The sequence below is a fragment of the Cyprinodon tularosa genome, unplaced genomic scaffold (assembly GCF_016077235.1).
Source record: "Cyprinodon tularosa strain WSP-4 unplaced genomic scaffold, ASM1607723v1 ctg27, whole genome shotgun sequence".
Taxonomy (NCBI): Eukaryota; Metazoa; Chordata; class Actinopteri; order Cyprinodontiformes; family Cyprinodontidae; genus Cyprinodon; species Cyprinodon tularosa.
The window spans coordinates 2,317,831-2,335,153 of record NW_024038974.1 but is presented as its reverse complement, the minus strand read 5'-3'; the positions used below and the strand labels follow the sequence as shown (position 1 = coordinate 2,335,153).

At 35.2% G+C, this 17,323-nt stretch overlaps 1 protein-coding gene across 1 annotated transcript; it reads left to right on the top strand.

The window, feature by feature from the left end:
- Positions 1 to 811: 811 nt before the first annotated feature.
- On the top strand, positions 812 to 6,787 carry p2ry4 (pyrimidinergic receptor P2Y4). The gene is made up of 2 exons (XM_038289548.1): positions 812 to 1,010; positions 5,530 to 6,787. The coding sequence occupies exon 2, from the start codon at positions 5,549 to 5,551 to the stop codon at positions 6,623 to 6,625; it is 1,077 nt and encodes a 358-aa protein (XP_038145476.1). The 5' UTR covers positions 812 to 1,010; positions 5,530 to 5,548; the 3' UTR covers positions 6,626 to 6,787.
- The last annotated feature ends 10,536 nt before the right edge of the window (positions 6,788 to 17,323 follow it).

The window sequence follows — 17,323 nt, the reverse complement described above, 5'->3', positions numbered from 1 at the left end:
ACAATCACGATGAGGAAGACACAGTAAGACGGATATGGAGGAAGTTAGACAAGGAACCAGCACTGAGGAACTGCACAAGGAGAGCATTTATGGCTAACTGAACTTAGAGAGGACTAACGAGCAGATTGGGAGCAGGTGTGAACAGAGCATCTAAGGAGCTAGGGAAAAAGGAGACCAACACAAGAAGGAAACAGAGAGCAACAAACAAAAACCTGAGAACTGAAATACATCTAGAAAACACAACAAAATAAGAATAAAACCAATAAAACTAGAAAACATGGAGCAATGTTAAACTGAATACTCAAAAGAAAACATAACAGAACCAACATTGTGACATAATTAACCAAAGCGTTTTAGTTGTCAAGTAACTATTAATATATAAAAAAATTTAAATGTTTAATAAGTTTAAACATTTTTGATAGTATTACTGCTGCCAACGTCTGTATTATAGAGGGTGAAAAAAATATTGTAGGGGTGGCCACAGGGGTGGCCAATGATTGGCCCTGCACCTTCATCTAGCTCCGCCCCTGAAATTCTGAGAAAAAAGTCAGAATTCTGAGATTAAAGTAAGAATTCTGACTTTTTTCCCATATTAAACTGAGGTAAATTTTTAAAATCAGTCAACTTCTTTTTTTTTTTTTTTGCAGTGTCCCTAATCCTATTCGCTACAAACTATTTCAAAATCTCACCCCAAGGTTTGATGAAAAGTTGAGATCACTTTTATTTCGTTTTCAAAACCTGACTTTTTTTTTTTATTCTGTGGGGCATGCTTTGTTCACTCTCCAGTGAGACTTTCACTTCCTCCCCTCCCTCCTGCCTGCAGTTCTAGAGTTTACTGTCATGGACTCCAGCTCTGCGGTAAATAACACTCAGCGGGAAGGTTAAAGGAGAGCCTGGACTTCTGATGGACGGTTGGAGGCGTTTGGAGCTCTGGGAACTACAGCAAGAGAAGAAGCGACAGAACAAAACAAACTAACCTGCAAAGACCAGAGCTGCCTGATCCTGTTTAGGTGAGAGCAGACAGCCTTGAAAACTCTTGAATGAACTGCGCTTTACACGAGAAAAACTCTTAGTTTAGGGAACAAAGAGGAAAAGAAACTCCAGAATAGTTGGTAACAAGAGCGAAAAGAACTATTTCTATTTCTAATATCCTACTTTACAACAGTTTCCCCGTCTAAAAAACATCGGCGGCAGTTAGACTGAGTGAAGTTAAGTAAAAGTTGTAAAACAGAACAAATAGTATAAAAATACTGATAGCGTGTCTTAAGTTTAATCTCGCTACAAATTCTGTTCAAAGAAAAGATTTCAGACTTAACTGAAATCAACATGCTGGATCTTTTATTCGGATTAATAACATTGTTATAACTACTTATTGATATAAGAGGAAAAAATTATATATATATATATATATATATATATATATATATATATATATATATATATATATATATATATATATATATATATATATATATATATATATATATATTATTATTATTATTTTTTCTGCTCAGAATATTTTAAAAAGTGATATGTTTAGTGTGGTGACATAAAACACTGGAATGTTGTGTCTGGCAGCAAAGTGTGTTGCACATATGGTTACAGACCCTGCCACATTTAATAGCACGGGTAAAAAAATACAATAAAGAAAACATCTTAAAATAGCCTAACACTTCAAAATTGCAGCAGTCTTTCAACATACAACTTGTTGTTTTTGGTTGTTGTTGTTGTTGTTGTTGTTGTTTTTATTTGTTTCCTCCCTCAACATCCCCATCATTGTAAGTGGGAACATGTCTTGTTAGAAACAGCATTGGTTGTTTTTTAACGTTATTTCTCTAACTTTGGATAAAAACAAAGTTTACACGAGTAACTGTTGTCTTGCAGCTATTATTTCTAAAGATCAAGGCGCGTCTTCTTAACTTAAATAACATGTTCCCTTTTCTCACTCATTTTAACATTGGTCTCTGTTTCACATTATAAATGCCAGGAAAACAGAAGGTTGCAGTTCATTAATTTGGATTTCCCACACAGTGCTGAAGTAAAGCATATCTTAATCAGGACTCTCAGAAGTGCAAATGGATGTGGCATCATTTATTTCTAAGAAACAAAACAGAAACCAAAAATCTATGTTAATTTCTTATAATGTTGGGATTATAAGCATTCAGATTCAAATTTGGACTTCTAAAAATGTTCTATGTGATATTATGCCACTGCAATGATTATAAGAAAAAGCCTCCCAGACAGCGTGAAGATTTATTACCCTGTATTTCTTTATTGTGTGTTAGTATAAACTTCTAAGGGTGACTTTTACAATATTTCACAGATTATGAAAGTTATGAAATATGAACCATTTTGGCTAATACTTTTATTTTTTTTTTAAATCTAATTAGGGTATTTTAAGAGATAATAATAAGTCCATTAAATTACAGGAAGAGGTTGGATTTCCTCTAGAGGATGTCAAACTTAAAGTAAACAACATACTTATGATGTTTTGCTTCTTGACGCAAAGTGAAAACAAGAACTTGTTGTTTAGAGAAAAACTGGCAGGGTTGTAAATTTAAAGTAAGGTGGAGATTTATTGAGGAAACATGAAATGAAACTACTTAACTGAAAGTTATACTTTTCACCCAAATATCCGGATTGTTCATTTAGAGATGCATTTTGATATTTTTTTTCTTGTGAGTTTTCAAGTTTGTGCTAATTATAGATCAAAATTCTAAGTCAGGTTTTCTTAAAAAAAAAAAAAAAAAAAAAGTACTGCATATACTCTTATTAAGTTATTGTAACTTTGTAGGAGGAATAGATAAATAAACTGTTATAAGAAACTCAATAAAGGATGCCCAAAACCTTTTGTCCAAGTTAAAATAATTAGATAAATTCTTTAAAAAGGAAAGAATGAATATTTACACTTCTAAATTCATAGAAAGTGAACAAAAACCTCCCTAAAATTGTCTTTCTCATTAATGTTGTCTTCAGCAGACAGAATGTAATTATGTAATCCTAATCTAACTAAAGCTCTTAAAGTTTTGTTTTTCTTAGATCTGTTAGCATGAAGAAAAGATTGAGCCTTTTTTTTATGTATGTAAATACCTGGTCTCAGCTGGTATTTAAGAGTTTACAATGTTTCCACAAAGCTAATTATTCTGAATTCTGCCTCAATGAGAGTCTTAAATGTCCTAAGAAAGGGCTTTCTTTATAACCTACCAAAACTGTTTTATAAATGTTCTATTTAAACATTTAGGTGTCGTTTTATCCGTATTGGAAAAGTCTGTAAAACTAAGTTCTTGTACTACAATATCATGCCTTCATACCAAGTTATAGTTCCATATGATAATTTTGTTACAGCTTTTCTATTGTTAATGTTTGGATTTAGATCTAACTAGCGACCAAACTATATTTTTAGCGTTAAATTGGCCTTAGTTAAGGTCAGTGGTGACATGAATAGGCATGTTTAAAGGGAACAATCGTTTCATATTTGACCAAAAAAAAAACAACAAAAAAAACATCTTTATGATCCCAAAGATTTTGGAAAAATGTTCTGTTGACTGACAAGGTAAAATGGTACCTCTGTGGGCATGTGTATATTAACTTTGGTGAGAGAAATAAGGGGGGCAACATAGACACAGCCATCCCCCCCCAAAGAAATGGTGGAAAAAACTGGTGAGAAAGGCTGTTTCTGTCGTATAGGCTGCACTCAGGACTCAGTGGAGGAAGTGGCTGAAAGGAGGGTGCTGTCCAAGCTTACCTCCATCATGGACAACCCTTTCCACCCTCTGCACCAGACTGTAGAGGAGCTGAGCAGCTCTTTTAGTGAAAGACTTTTACACTCTTTTGTAAAAAGGAGCGCTACCGCAGGTCATTCATCCCTGCTGCCATCAGACTACACTACAACGACAATAACTTGTGCAGTGTATAAAGTCCAATTACTATTTATACCCTGTGCAATAATCTGTTTCTATATATTTGACACCCAGTGCAATAACTATAAATATAAATATCCATCTATATAAATACCAATTTAAACACCCTGTGCAATAACCCTTCATAATAATCATACTATAAAAGAAAATAAAAAAAAGCTGTCATATGTTGACGAACTGTATATACTGTATATATCCCATGCTTCTTTTTCTTCCTTTGTCACATTCTTCTTCTCCTTTGACTATTTGAGCTGATGTAACGAATACATTTCTCCACTGTGAGCTCAATAAAGACGATGAAGCCAGTTCAGAGTCGATCTAATCAGACCACTTTACAGGAAAATAAACATGCACATCTGTTATTTTGAAAATACTTCAGTGTAGACTTTCTTGAAATTCTTGCTTTATTAATAAATATGCGCGCATACCTATAAATCCATAGCCTAAATTATTAATTTATAGTTATTCATAATCAACAAATTAAATGCACCAAAATAAGAAAAAAAATACAACTAATCTACACTGAGCGTCCTTATCCATTGCTTCTGCAATGTATTGTGAAATCCTTTTCAGAGCATCTCTTCTCTCCTATATACTTTATGACTAAAATGAATGGCAGTAAAGTGCAGAAGGGAGTGTTGCCAGCAGTGTAAATCATGGGTAACATAATGTTTTAGAAAAGCGAACATTGCATCTGCAGGTTTAGACCATAAATACTGCCATGCTAGCTGTTGTATGAAGGTCTGGGGCTTTTCTGCTACAGAAGGACCTTGATTATTAAGGACCTTATTATGATTGGTGAAACCATTAATTCTACTCCCTAAAGGGCAATCTTATTTGAAATTCTCTCAGCAAGTCAATCTTAAACTAAAGCAAAAGTTAAAAACACAAAATGGTTTTAGAATTAGTTTTTGGGCCAGTTTTTGAGTAGATATATAGCTTTTTAATATACATGAAGAAAATGATAACAATTGTAACACAATTCTCCATTTAAAAAACAACATCAGCAAATGAAAAATGACGTTAACAGTGGATGGCGAATGGAGGGAGTTGCAATGCATGCGCTTTACTTGATCTCAGAACAGGGGTGCTGAATGCACAAATGATTTGGAGGATGTGTGCATTTGGATTGGCCGATGCCGTTCCAAAATATCGTCTGGCTGATTAATTGGTTGGTCTCTATTTTAAAAGATTTTTTGTCATTACTGAACAAGTTTATCTGTTGGATTTTTAATGGTCTTGATTACCTATTTATATTTAAATAGGTAAATATTTATCTCTGACAACAAGCATAAACAGAAGAATTCTATAAGGAGGGCCAATTCTTTTTAACAGCTCTGGTTAACATAATATATCAATTTACACTTCTGAGTTGATTGCATGTGTCTGCCATGCATCCTGTTTATCACTCAGAGATATTTTGATGCCAGTAATTTTATGCTGCTAATGTTAAGAGATGAATCAGAGGATATTAGGATTTAAAGCAAACAGGAAGGTGTTGCAGTCATTTCTATTTAAACCTCTGTAGTTTAAAATTGTTTTATAACCACATGTTTCATGTTCTTACTATGAAAACACTCATAAATCTTTTCTTTTCTTACATTTTTAGGTCATCTGTTGACTATAAGATGTCTATCATGGAGCTGGTCATCAGGAACTCCAGTCCACACAACCAGTTGGAGGTTTTCACACCAGTTTTTAACTCCAGCTGTCGCTTTAATGAGGAGTTTAAATACATCCTGCTTCCTGTGTCCTACAGCCTGGTGTTTGTTGTTGGCTTCATTCTCAACTCCATGGCATTGTGGATGTTCATAAGGATGCGCCCGTGGAACCCCAGTACTGTGTACATGTTCCATCTTGCCTTGTCGGACTTCTTGTACGTGCTCTCACTGCCCACTCTGATTTACTACTATGCTAACCGCAGTGACTGGCCTTTTGGCGTCGCTCTATGCAAAATTGTTCGCTTCCTCTTCTATGCCAACCTCTACTGCAGCATCCTCTTCCTCACTTGCATCAGTGTGCATCGGTATCTTGGCATCTGCCACCCCATCAAGGTGCTGACCATGGTGAAGTCTCGCCACGCCCACCTGGTGTGTGGCTCGGTATGGTTTGTTGTTACGGTTTGCCTGGTGCCTAACCTTATCTTCGTCACCACCTCAAGGAGAGACAATGACACACTGTGCCATGACACGACCCGACAAGATGCCTTTGAGCAGTACGTTGACTACAGTTCTGTAATAATGGTACTGCTGTTTGGCATCCCGTTCGTAGTCATTTTGGTGTGTTACTGTCTGATGGCAAGGACCTTGTGTCAGCCCAGACGGGGATTATCCTCCAGCCAGCAGGCCACTGGCTCCCACCGAAAGTCCATCAAACTCATCATTGTGGTGTTGATAGTATTCGCAGTGAGCTTCGTCCCATTTCACGTCACACGGACACTATACTACACCTCACGTGTGCTGAATCTCAACTGTGAGTTCCTTAACATTGTGAACTTTGCCTACAAAATCACAAGGCCGCTGGCAAGCCTCAACAGTTGCATCGATCCCATCCTGTACTTCCTAGCCGGAGATCACTATCGCTCCAAGTTAATGTACATTCTTTCAAGAAAAAGAAACAAGAAACACAACCAAAGTCAAGCAAACAGCAGTTTGGGTCTGGTCTGTAAGAACTTGACTCCTAAGGCCTGTGAAGAGGCTGAGTGATAATGAAGAATTTCAGTATTTACTGTATAAAAATATATTTTCTTGTGTCTTAACATTTTTCTTGCGGAATGGACAATTACAGTTTTGTTATAAATATAACTTTCAATAAGTGCATCGTATGTTACAGATTATATATATATATATATATATATATATATATATATATATATATATATATATATATATATATATATATATATATATATATATATTTATATATATATATATATATTTATATATATATATATGTATATATACATATATATATATATATATATATATATATATATATATATATATATATATATATATATATATATATATATATATATATATATATATATGCTGCTCAAAGACTGTTTTATCAGATGTTAGTGTAATACTTGGCATAACTTGAAGCTCTATTTTATGTTTGGTGCGCTATCACAGTGGTATTTAGAGACTATGACACAAAAAACAATTCAGACCTGACTGAGACTCGGCTCAAACTAGAGATCTAGGGCTCAAATTCTGCTCAAAGGTTTTTCTCATGTAGATTTCTCGTCAGTGGTGAAACCCTGGAAGTGTAGATCCACTGGGCAAGGGAATAATCTTGTTTCTTTGAATGCTGTGGTGTATAAACATGACTGGTCATCATGGTAATGCTACACACAGTACATGCCAGCAAGACGAGGTAATGGCAGCTTACAAATTCATTTTGCTTAATACATCCACAGCCACAATGTGTGTTATAATCCTAAATGTTTAGTTAAGCTTATGGTTGTCATATCACATGCCTGATTAGAACTGTATTTTAATTTAGTCAATATAAATTTTGACTGGATAAGTTATTTCTTATTGTGGCTCAGCCGAAGATTAGGGTGCTGGAAAGGAGGCCTTCCAACATTAATGACTTGCCTCCCATCCTCAAAGGTAAAAAGAAAATCTAGCAGTGTGCAGATGTACAGAACCAGGTTAGAAATAAAAAGTTAGGTTTGGTTGTTGTAATTCCAATAGATTTTCACGCTGAATATTTGGGAGAATAAAATTCTTCACTTTCCCCCCTTTTTTAAATTAAAAAATAAATTAAAGCAGATAGCATACCTATTTCTTAAAGCCTGGTATTCCTTTTACATTTCCTTAAAATACTGAGTGACATATCTCTTATGTTCTGTATCAATACTGAAATTCTTAATTATTTTACCATATGTTTAAGCTTTAAATAAACAGGGATATGAGTCCTAAAAAAAAAAGAAAACACTTTACTTCAAAATAAAAATCACAGTTTGAATTATGCTGAGATTTCTATTGGTCGTTTTGCATATAAAATGTGCTGTGGTTCTTTAATAAATATTACACTATATTATATTTTAAAAATTGGTATTTTGTGTACAAGAAAGAAATTATTACATCAACATTTTTGAGTAAGTGAGTAAGAGTATTGAAGAATGAAGTACGTGTTTTACATCAAGATGTAAAAAATGTTAGTGATTCAAACTTAAATATTAAAAGTTAATTACTCAAAATTGTTTTTTTACAAAGGTTTGAGCATTCTGAACATATGTTGAATGAGAGGTTGCCAGCTAAAAGTAAACGTTTCATGCTTTAGCAATAAAAGATTGAATAGTTAGAATACAGTATTACGTTTCCCTGTTTATGTGTAGTGTATTTATTTTTTTAAGCTTTTAAGTTTATTTTTAAGCACGCAAAAGCACTAAAAAGCAATTCCCCAATAAAAGCCCACTTATAAAACTATAAGATAACTAACTTAAATGTCCAATACTAGATTTAATTAAATTAAAAACAGAAGATATGTTGTCAGTATTGAGTTTCTAGAATAATAAATGTCTTTTTATATGTAGTATAACATGTTCTGGAAAAGATGAAACTATAAAATGTTTGTGTCAAATTTTGTTGGAGGATAATTTTATTTCATAACTTACCTATAATCTGTGTTTTACTCATACCAAATGATATGCATTAAATATAAAATTTTTATTTTTGTTTGACTGGGACTTGATTGGGGAATGTGAACATCTTTGGTGGTATTGCTGCACAGTTTTATCACTGTAAATGTAAAAATATCTTTGAAGAAAATGCTGCCTGAAATGTTAAAAAAAGTTTTCATTGGAAAACTATATGCAAACCTTTCTTAGATGTAACTTAACTTCAGTTGACTAAGACAGTAATATGGTCAGTATCTTTTCTCAAAGATGAGACACCAGTGAGGCAATCCCCCCTGGTCTATCAGCAGTGTTTGAATATTGCTTGGAAACAACAGCTGCAATCAGGCCTGCGCTGGATTCCAGCACAGCTGTTTTTGTCCTTCAACATGCAGAGCCAACTTTCTCTCTTAACTGGGAGAAAAACGGGGAGTTAAGTTTGAACTCAGACTCTCTGCTGCCCACCCCTCAGCAAAGGGGAAAATTGTGTTTCCTTTCCTTCCTTTACCTATGGGAACTGTTCATGGAATTTCAAGGTCTTTTAACTCTGGAACAGTTTTACTAAAGCTGACTTCATGGCTATAGTTACAGATTTATCTATTTGCGTAAATAAAGTTGTCAGCCCAACTGGATTACTGAGATATTAAGTGTGAGGACTATGATATAGTAACTACAGTTTAAAATGACTTTAAAGCTTTATATTGCAATGGTTTTGGTCTTATAAGGAAAATTAACCAGAAACTAAATCTCTACAGAGGAACATGCTTCCTGCTGAAGAAAAATATAGCTTAAGTTAAGTCTTATGTCTTGCAAGTTACTTTTTAGGAGAAACTGAAACTATGTCACAGATGGAGACACAACACAAGCTGTGTTTGGAAAGCAGATTGTGTAAAACCAAGGATGAAAGTGCATATCTGACTGGTGATCAGCAAGAAACAATGCAGACAGGGGTAGTCGACTACATTTACTTAGGAGATGTTAGAATGAAATGGTCCTTTCTATCTCTTCTTTCTTTCCTCTTATCTTTCATCTTTTCTCTTTTTTTTTCTTTTTTCCTTTTCTTCTTCTGTTTTTCTGCTCTATTTACATTGCAGTGTCCATATAAACTGTAAAACTCCCTGCATAATTATAATAAAGCAATTTATATGCATGAAACAAGTGGAGCAGTATGGCAATTGCCATACTGCTCCACTTGTGAAAGTAAAATCTGTTGGGCTCTTTTTGGCATCAAGACAATTATTCCTATTGCCACATTGCCAGACAGGACACTGAAAAAAAAAAAAAAGAATGAAATGGTAAAAAATTAAATTAAATCATTGATGGTTGTTTTACAAATTACAAATTGCATATAGGATTTAATATCCTATATGTAATTTGTGGATGTAAATCTACAACAAAACCCAAAATATTTTTGCTGGGGGTTGCACACTGCAAAAACAGCAATGCATAACACATTTGAAAAGTACTGCAAACACAAAAGTGAGACTAACACATAAACAATACATCAATAAATCACATGCAAAAGAAATATGCTGCAAAGGAGAAATGCTTTGATCACAAAAATAGAGAGCGAAAGTGTCAGAGGTGCTGCAGACACCAAAGCCGCTTTAATACACAGATAACGCTAACATACCAAACACTAGGAAAAGAAAAAATGCTGTAGGTAGCAGCAGCTAAAATTCAAGAAAAACTGTAAACTAGGTACACTTAACGGAGGTGCTCCAGGCCACCAGGTGGAGACAATTATCAACATATGTGGGACCTGATGGACCAGGCCCTAAGAAATATAAATGGATGCCCACTCAGAGGACAGCTGGAGGTGATGCAAGTTTTCATTTGAACTCATTTTTAAACAAATAAATCAAATTTATTGCTGCGTCAGAAGTCATATTATAGTCTCTAATGCTACGTTCAGACCGCTCGTGCTAGAGGCAGCAGAAGCAGCTAGTATACATGCAAAGTCAATGGTTAATGTGCATCAACGCGCAGCAAAAGGTCCAGTAGGGCATTTTGAGCAGCAGGAGCACTGCATCTTCGAAGCAGCTGAAGCAGTGTCTCATGTGCTGCTGAGCATCTGATGCGCTGGATGTGCTGCAAAAGCAGCAGCTGCTGGAGTTGAATAAATTGAACTTTTGCTGCTCCATGCGCTAGAGGTGGGCGATACCGGGATTTTTTAATCGATCCGATACCAAGTAAATACTGGGTCAGTATCGCCGATATCGATACCGATACCGATACTTTTTACATTTAAGCTGCACTTGCCTGTTGCTTTTTTTCTATAAAGTTCTCAATCGTGGAATAAATAAGAGATTATCTAATGTTAACTTATTTTAGCTAACAATTTTTAATGGGATAAATGTACTGGGTTTTTTCAAGGTCTTAACTACACTTTCTGAGTAATATATGATGTATAATGAAGTGCTGCAGACGATGACCACTGTTATCTACCTGGATATTCTCTGGAGGACTGAAACGCTTGGGTCAAAGATGTCTGTCTGAGGCTGGAGGCGGGTCTTTGGTCTCTCTCTCCATCCAAGTCTGAGTGAGCACTCACCCAGCAACCGGCAGCGCGGTTGTCTGTGTGACGTAGTGCTGAGTGGGCAGGCCAAGCTAAGCCTGCGCGCTGATTGGCTGGCGCCGCTGAGCCATGTGACTGTAGGAGAGGGGAGGGGGAGCAAAGTGCTGTTACACATATGGGGAAACTGGTGACTCCGCAGCAGTCAGCGCGCGCGAGAGAGGATAAAAAGTATCGATCTTGTTAAACGAATATTGTTCAATATAAATACCAGCGTTGGTATCGATAGTATCGATCCTGGGATCGATCCGCCCACCTCTACCATGCGCCACATCAACCAATCAAAAGCTGATCTGGGAGCTGGGAGGGAGACAGACACAGCACTGCTAATGCAGATCACTATCATCACTTCACTAAAACAGTTTATTAATGCCTAGATTAATTTAAAATAATTTAGGATTAAGATTTAGAAACCTGATGGCAAAATGTGTTCGATTTTATTATTTTGGTGCCTACGGTTTGGAAAACACCTTCCAGCAACTGCAAACATTAGCAGAAAACATAGAAGAGGCGACTGGGCCAGAGGCTTCCTTTAAGGGGGGATTTCCAGTGACAGAGCACTGCCGGTGTACAGGGTTTTATACTGGTGCACAGGGAAATAATATTTGAAGGCAGGATCATAATTTTAATGAATTGACTGCACAGATGAAGTTTTCAGGTGGACTTTCTCACTTACAAATATATTAAAACTGCTTTTTACTCACTTATAACAGCAAATATAGCAAATCCGCTCTCTGCTCCTTTTCCCATCTTCTTCCTTTCTGCAAGCACTATTTGGACAGAAATGAAAGCTAACACAGCCACAAAACTACTTCAGCCAAAAATTCTTTACTATTTACAGTGTGTTTTTACCTCTGATGCCTTGAGAGAAATCCTTTCACAATATATAACACATAAATCTCAGATAAATGAGATTCTTCATGTTTGCATACCACCATTTTTTTGTTGTTGCATGTGCTAAAGGGGTTAGGCTATGAGAAGAGTTTGTAATATGTATCAGATAGATATTAGTAAGATACATCTTTTTTTTTTTTTTTTTTTTTTTTTACGATTTAATCTCCAGAAAGAATATTAAAATGAATCTTGATCGATTTGAGAGGCCAAATGAAATCACCGCACCATAAATGAAAACATTCTCATGTAGAAAAGTATTTAAAATGGTCAAGATTTGACAGAAAGCTTCAAAATAATTATTTTTTTAAATCTAAAAATTCAGTTAAAAACATTTCTCCTCTGGCTCAGTTTTCAGCAGAATGATTCAGTTTATTTATGGAAATCTGTACTTTTGACATCTTTTATGTAATTCTGTCAATGTATTCTTAGCCTTGATTTACTTTATTACACTGAAAATAATTCAGTTTGTTATTTGAAATTGCTCTACTTGCTTTATTATTATTTTTTTAACCTTCATTAGTCTCCGTACCATAGTCTATCAAAGGTATTTTACATATTAACCCACTGAACACCACATAGATTGACTCTGTTCAGCGTGGCTCACCAGCGCCTCCTCGTGGCGTAATGTAACTGCGCATCTTAAAAGCCCACCTCTATCCAACTGTTAATCGGAACGAATTATTTAATGTAAGAATTAACCACTTTGATTAACTTCAACAGTTTATCTATTAATTTAGGCTTTCATCTATGTTAAAATTGATTGGTGGGACTTTTTTAAACTCAAAAACACTTCCGCACCACTGTCTTATAATCTATAGATTTAAAAGCTGTTAAGTTTTTCCTCATCATTAACTATTTATTTTTATTTTCCCATATCTAATGACTATCTTAATAAAGATTAAAGCCAATTTCCACAAAGTCTAACGTTCCTTAAACGGTTATGGCCTTCAGTGCATCATCTGTTCTAATATCTGTCTTTATTGCGAATAAAGTAACACATATAGACGAATTAAATATGTCCAGTCAAGTTTAAAATATTTTGAAGACCTGTCATCTACCCGTTTAGCCTATAATCCGCTTATTAAGACAAAGACCGCAGATTGTTTTTTGTCTAATCGTATAAATTGATTGTGATATCAGGACGTAATTTATAAAATGTGTTTAAATCATTAACATCACCATGTATTAAATAAAAGTGAGTAATTGTTAATTTAAGTTGCTTTAAGCTCGCAATACCATCATTAAATGTAGGTTAATAATGAACTGATTGCTGAAAATTAAAAACAGCAGAACCCAACAAAGCTGGGTGTGTGCCATGTATAAGTTAAATTAGTTTGCCTTTTTTTTATAATAACATATATAAGTCTTTATTATTATTATTATTTTTTTTTTTGAGCGCTTCTATTTTTTTGTTTGACCTCATCACTTGGTGGTTTTATTTGGATTTGCGCGCGCCTCTGTTGTCAAAGTTTTCCTGGAGCATATTTTCTGATATCCTTTCTTCTCTTATAATCGACCATGGCGCGGTCAGCGCCGCTGAATGAAGCACTTGGTGTCCTCTCTGCAGAGGATGCGCGCTCAAGGACACTGTAGCAATCAATGGTCGGATTCAAGATGGCAGAAAATATTTTTTCATTGTTGTTATTCTTATTCAGATTGAGATACAGAGATGAAAAAAGACAACCTTTACACCTAAGAAGATCCAGCTCTAATCCAGCACTGTGTTATTGGACTTAAAATGTAGCACTCTTAAAAAAAGTTGAAAATAACTAAATTAATATAAATAATAACTAACTAAGTAAATAATAACTAAATAAATATATGCATCTTTACAGAAAAGCTGCATATATTACTACAAATTCACTACAAATACACTACAAATTGCCCTAATATATATATATATATATATATATATATATATATATATATATATATATATATATATATATATATATATATATATATATATATATATATATATACATATAATTTGATTAATTCAATTACACAGCAACACTGAGCTCTGTATTGACTGTAGATGCCTAAATCTGCGGATTTCTTGAGCTTTGAGCATTTTTCCCTTCTATGTTTTTTTTCTTGTTTGTCAAATTATAAGCCAGGCACGATGGATCTCAAGGACGCGTGGACTTGAATTTAATCGAAGAGGCTGAGAGTGGGGTGGAAGAGTGATACACGGATGAGAGAAGTTCATTATTCTGCTGAAAAGGAAACCAATGGCTTTCATGGTCGCCAGGGAAACCGGCCTTTCTCTTGCTTCCAGACCTATGATAAGGTACTTCACAGCCTTAAGCGCGATTATTGCAAGGTAAAGAGGGGAAATATTGCCTCCCAATGCTGATAGATGTTGGATATTGATTGGAAGGCTGAACTATAGAGAGGCCTATACCCCCAACAGTTTCACCCATCTGCACCCTCAGTTTAAAAGTCTTAGGTGAGGGCCTTGGATGCTTCTTGATCTTCTGCTGCTGTTGCATCTTTGCTTAAGCTGAGCAAAAGATGAAAAAAAGATGGGGGATTTTAAATAAATTAAAGGATGAAATTAAATTCTGCAGGAAAAACATGCTTGATGATGCAAGTCTCTATTGACAAATATCACAAACTGGCAACTTTGCCAACTTCCATTTTTGAGAGTTTATTTTTTATTCTTTGCAAAGGTGAATTCTACACAGTTAACAAAGAAAAACTACACAGTGAAACTTAAAAATAACTGCACTTAAAATGGCAGTTTTGTTATTTGAAATATATGCTTGTCAAAATGGTTTACAGCCAGGGATTTTTTTTCTTCGTTCAATAGCCGAAAAGGTTGGTCTGAGTCAGGTGCTTCAACTCTTCTTTTAAACCTTAGAGGGGCCAATGAAGAAAGGATTGGGAACAACTAAGTTAACCAGTGGGATGATTTCATTTATTTATTTATTTTTAGAGAAATACAGATATAATTGTGTATTTTGATATAGTTTCTGGTATTTATATATGATATTTTCTGTTAAAACCTGAATCAGAGGGTAGGACTCCAGGGTATGAGGCCCTACCTCTGATCAAAGTTTTTGTGATAAGACTGATGACAGGAAGAAACCTCCAGTACAACCATTCACAGTAGCTGTGTTTCCAAACAAATGTGATGCAAATTCTGAGCAAGCCTTTATCAAAACTTGTTAAAGCGGTTCTAAATATATTTCAGTTTCTGTCGATTTTTTTCACTCTGTCCAATTGAAAAAAGTTGTATTGACAGCTTTTTCCTAAGAGGATCAACTACTTTTGGGAAAGATGAAAGTGATGTATGCCATAAATCAGTCTGCACATTTGTAGTTGTTTTGTGTGGCAGGGCGTCTGCCACCCTCCTAAAAGTTGTTTAGTGCTGGTGAAAGGGATACAGACCCCCTCAGGCCATGACAGAGGTGTCATTTAACTAGTTGGAGTTCAACGTACAATCACAAAAGTTAGGGTAATATTTTATGAAGTTTGAAAAGTTACTGATGAAATTTGTTTCCATTCATTGGAGTATGTTAACTTGAATATGTAATGTGTAATGTCGTCATATGTTTACGTTATGGCTAAGACTTAGACTTAGACAAACTTTATTGTCATTTTGTATACACAGAGTGCATATAAAACAAGATTTCGATACATACAGCTTTTTCAACAGTGAATGGGTAGATTAGCAGTGAAATAAATATGTCCATTTATAAAGTGCAGCAGTGACCAAAATGTATATAGTGTAGGAGTGCAAAAATAAATTAATATGGTGCAAAATGCAGTAGAACATTGAGTTGAATTCTATTTGAAGAGATTTGAAAATTTAGTGCAAGTATGATATTTGCAGTGTGATGCAGAGATATGTGTCTTGATTAGAGTTTCATAGTTCAACAGTCTTATGGCAGCAGGGAAAAAGCTGTTGCAGAATCTGCTGGTCCTGCATCGAATGCTGCAAAGCCTTTTCCCAAAGGGCGGTAGGGAGAACGGTCCATGGTGGGAGTGTGAGGAGTCACTGATGATGTTACGGGGTCAGAACATGCAGCTCTGGGATGAAATGTCTTTCTGCTTGGCTGAAATAAAGAGGAAATAGAGGTAATAGTGCAAACCACAGATTGGTCATGGACAGCGGTTTCAATGAATGTGCTGCAATCAGACAAGTTCTGCTTACTTCATCATGTCATCTACTATTAGTGATATTACATGCCATCCAGAGAAGTTGAAGGAGAAATGGGATTCTAATGGAAAGCTGGCAGCAGAAACAGCTGGTCAGTCATATGAGTTAAATATTGCTTCATCAGAACTTGTACAATCGTTTCCATCTCCTCTTGTGTGCATTCACTTTTTTTTAAGTCAAAAACAACCTCAAGCAAATAAAAAAAGTATTGCGAAATTTAGTATGTGTTTTAAAATTTTTGTCCGTTTCCATCAAGGTATTCTTATCCAATAGTTCATAATGAGCATAAAAAGATCAAAAACAATCATGATGGATTGGAGGTCTGAGAAGAGAGGCAGTACTTTCTATGTTGGAGATGGCATTAGTAGACAAGCTCCATAGGTGGCTTTGTTCTAGGAAAGAAAGTTAAACAAAAGCTCTGAGGCTATTTTCAGGTCAAAGGGATGAAAGAAACCACTCACTTAGCCACAGCAGAAGCTGCATCTGTAGTTATTTCCAGACTAAATAACTACAGACGACTAAGCGCAGACAAACAGGCCCAACTAAATCATCTATAACATGGAGCTGTCCACAGTGGCAGTCCAGTTGATTTTCGAAGAAAGATCGACATCTTTAACATTTAACAGCCAAACAGGAAAGCTGGCCAGATGTACAAACTATGAAGAAAAAAAAGGAAACCAGAAAGAACTTGAATTTAATAGTTTAAGTAACAAGTAATGCAAAAACTGAAGAAAAGAAGAGAAATGTTTCAGAGTAAGGAAAAGTAGTCTTCATGTCCTCTAGGAGCGTAAGCTTAAAGCAGCAGAAGTACAGATGTAGCTCAAAACACCCGGAGTCACTTTAAATCTCTAAAGCGCTTTGTTTGAAAGTCTGTTAATGACCTTGTGCTAACATTTTCAAACCCCCTGGACCCCTGCGCCCCATCTCATTCCCTTATGACCTATGACAAGATGCTTCTGGTGGTTCCTAAATTAAAGAGGACATAAATTGGCCTCAAAGCTCAAGAACTACCTGCCTCAGCACATAATTGATGATTTAAAATCTTATTTTACTACAATTTTACCTTTTTGATCTATCACATGTTGTTTTGTAAAGTGCAATCTGAATAAATACTATATACTATGGGATATATCTGCAGT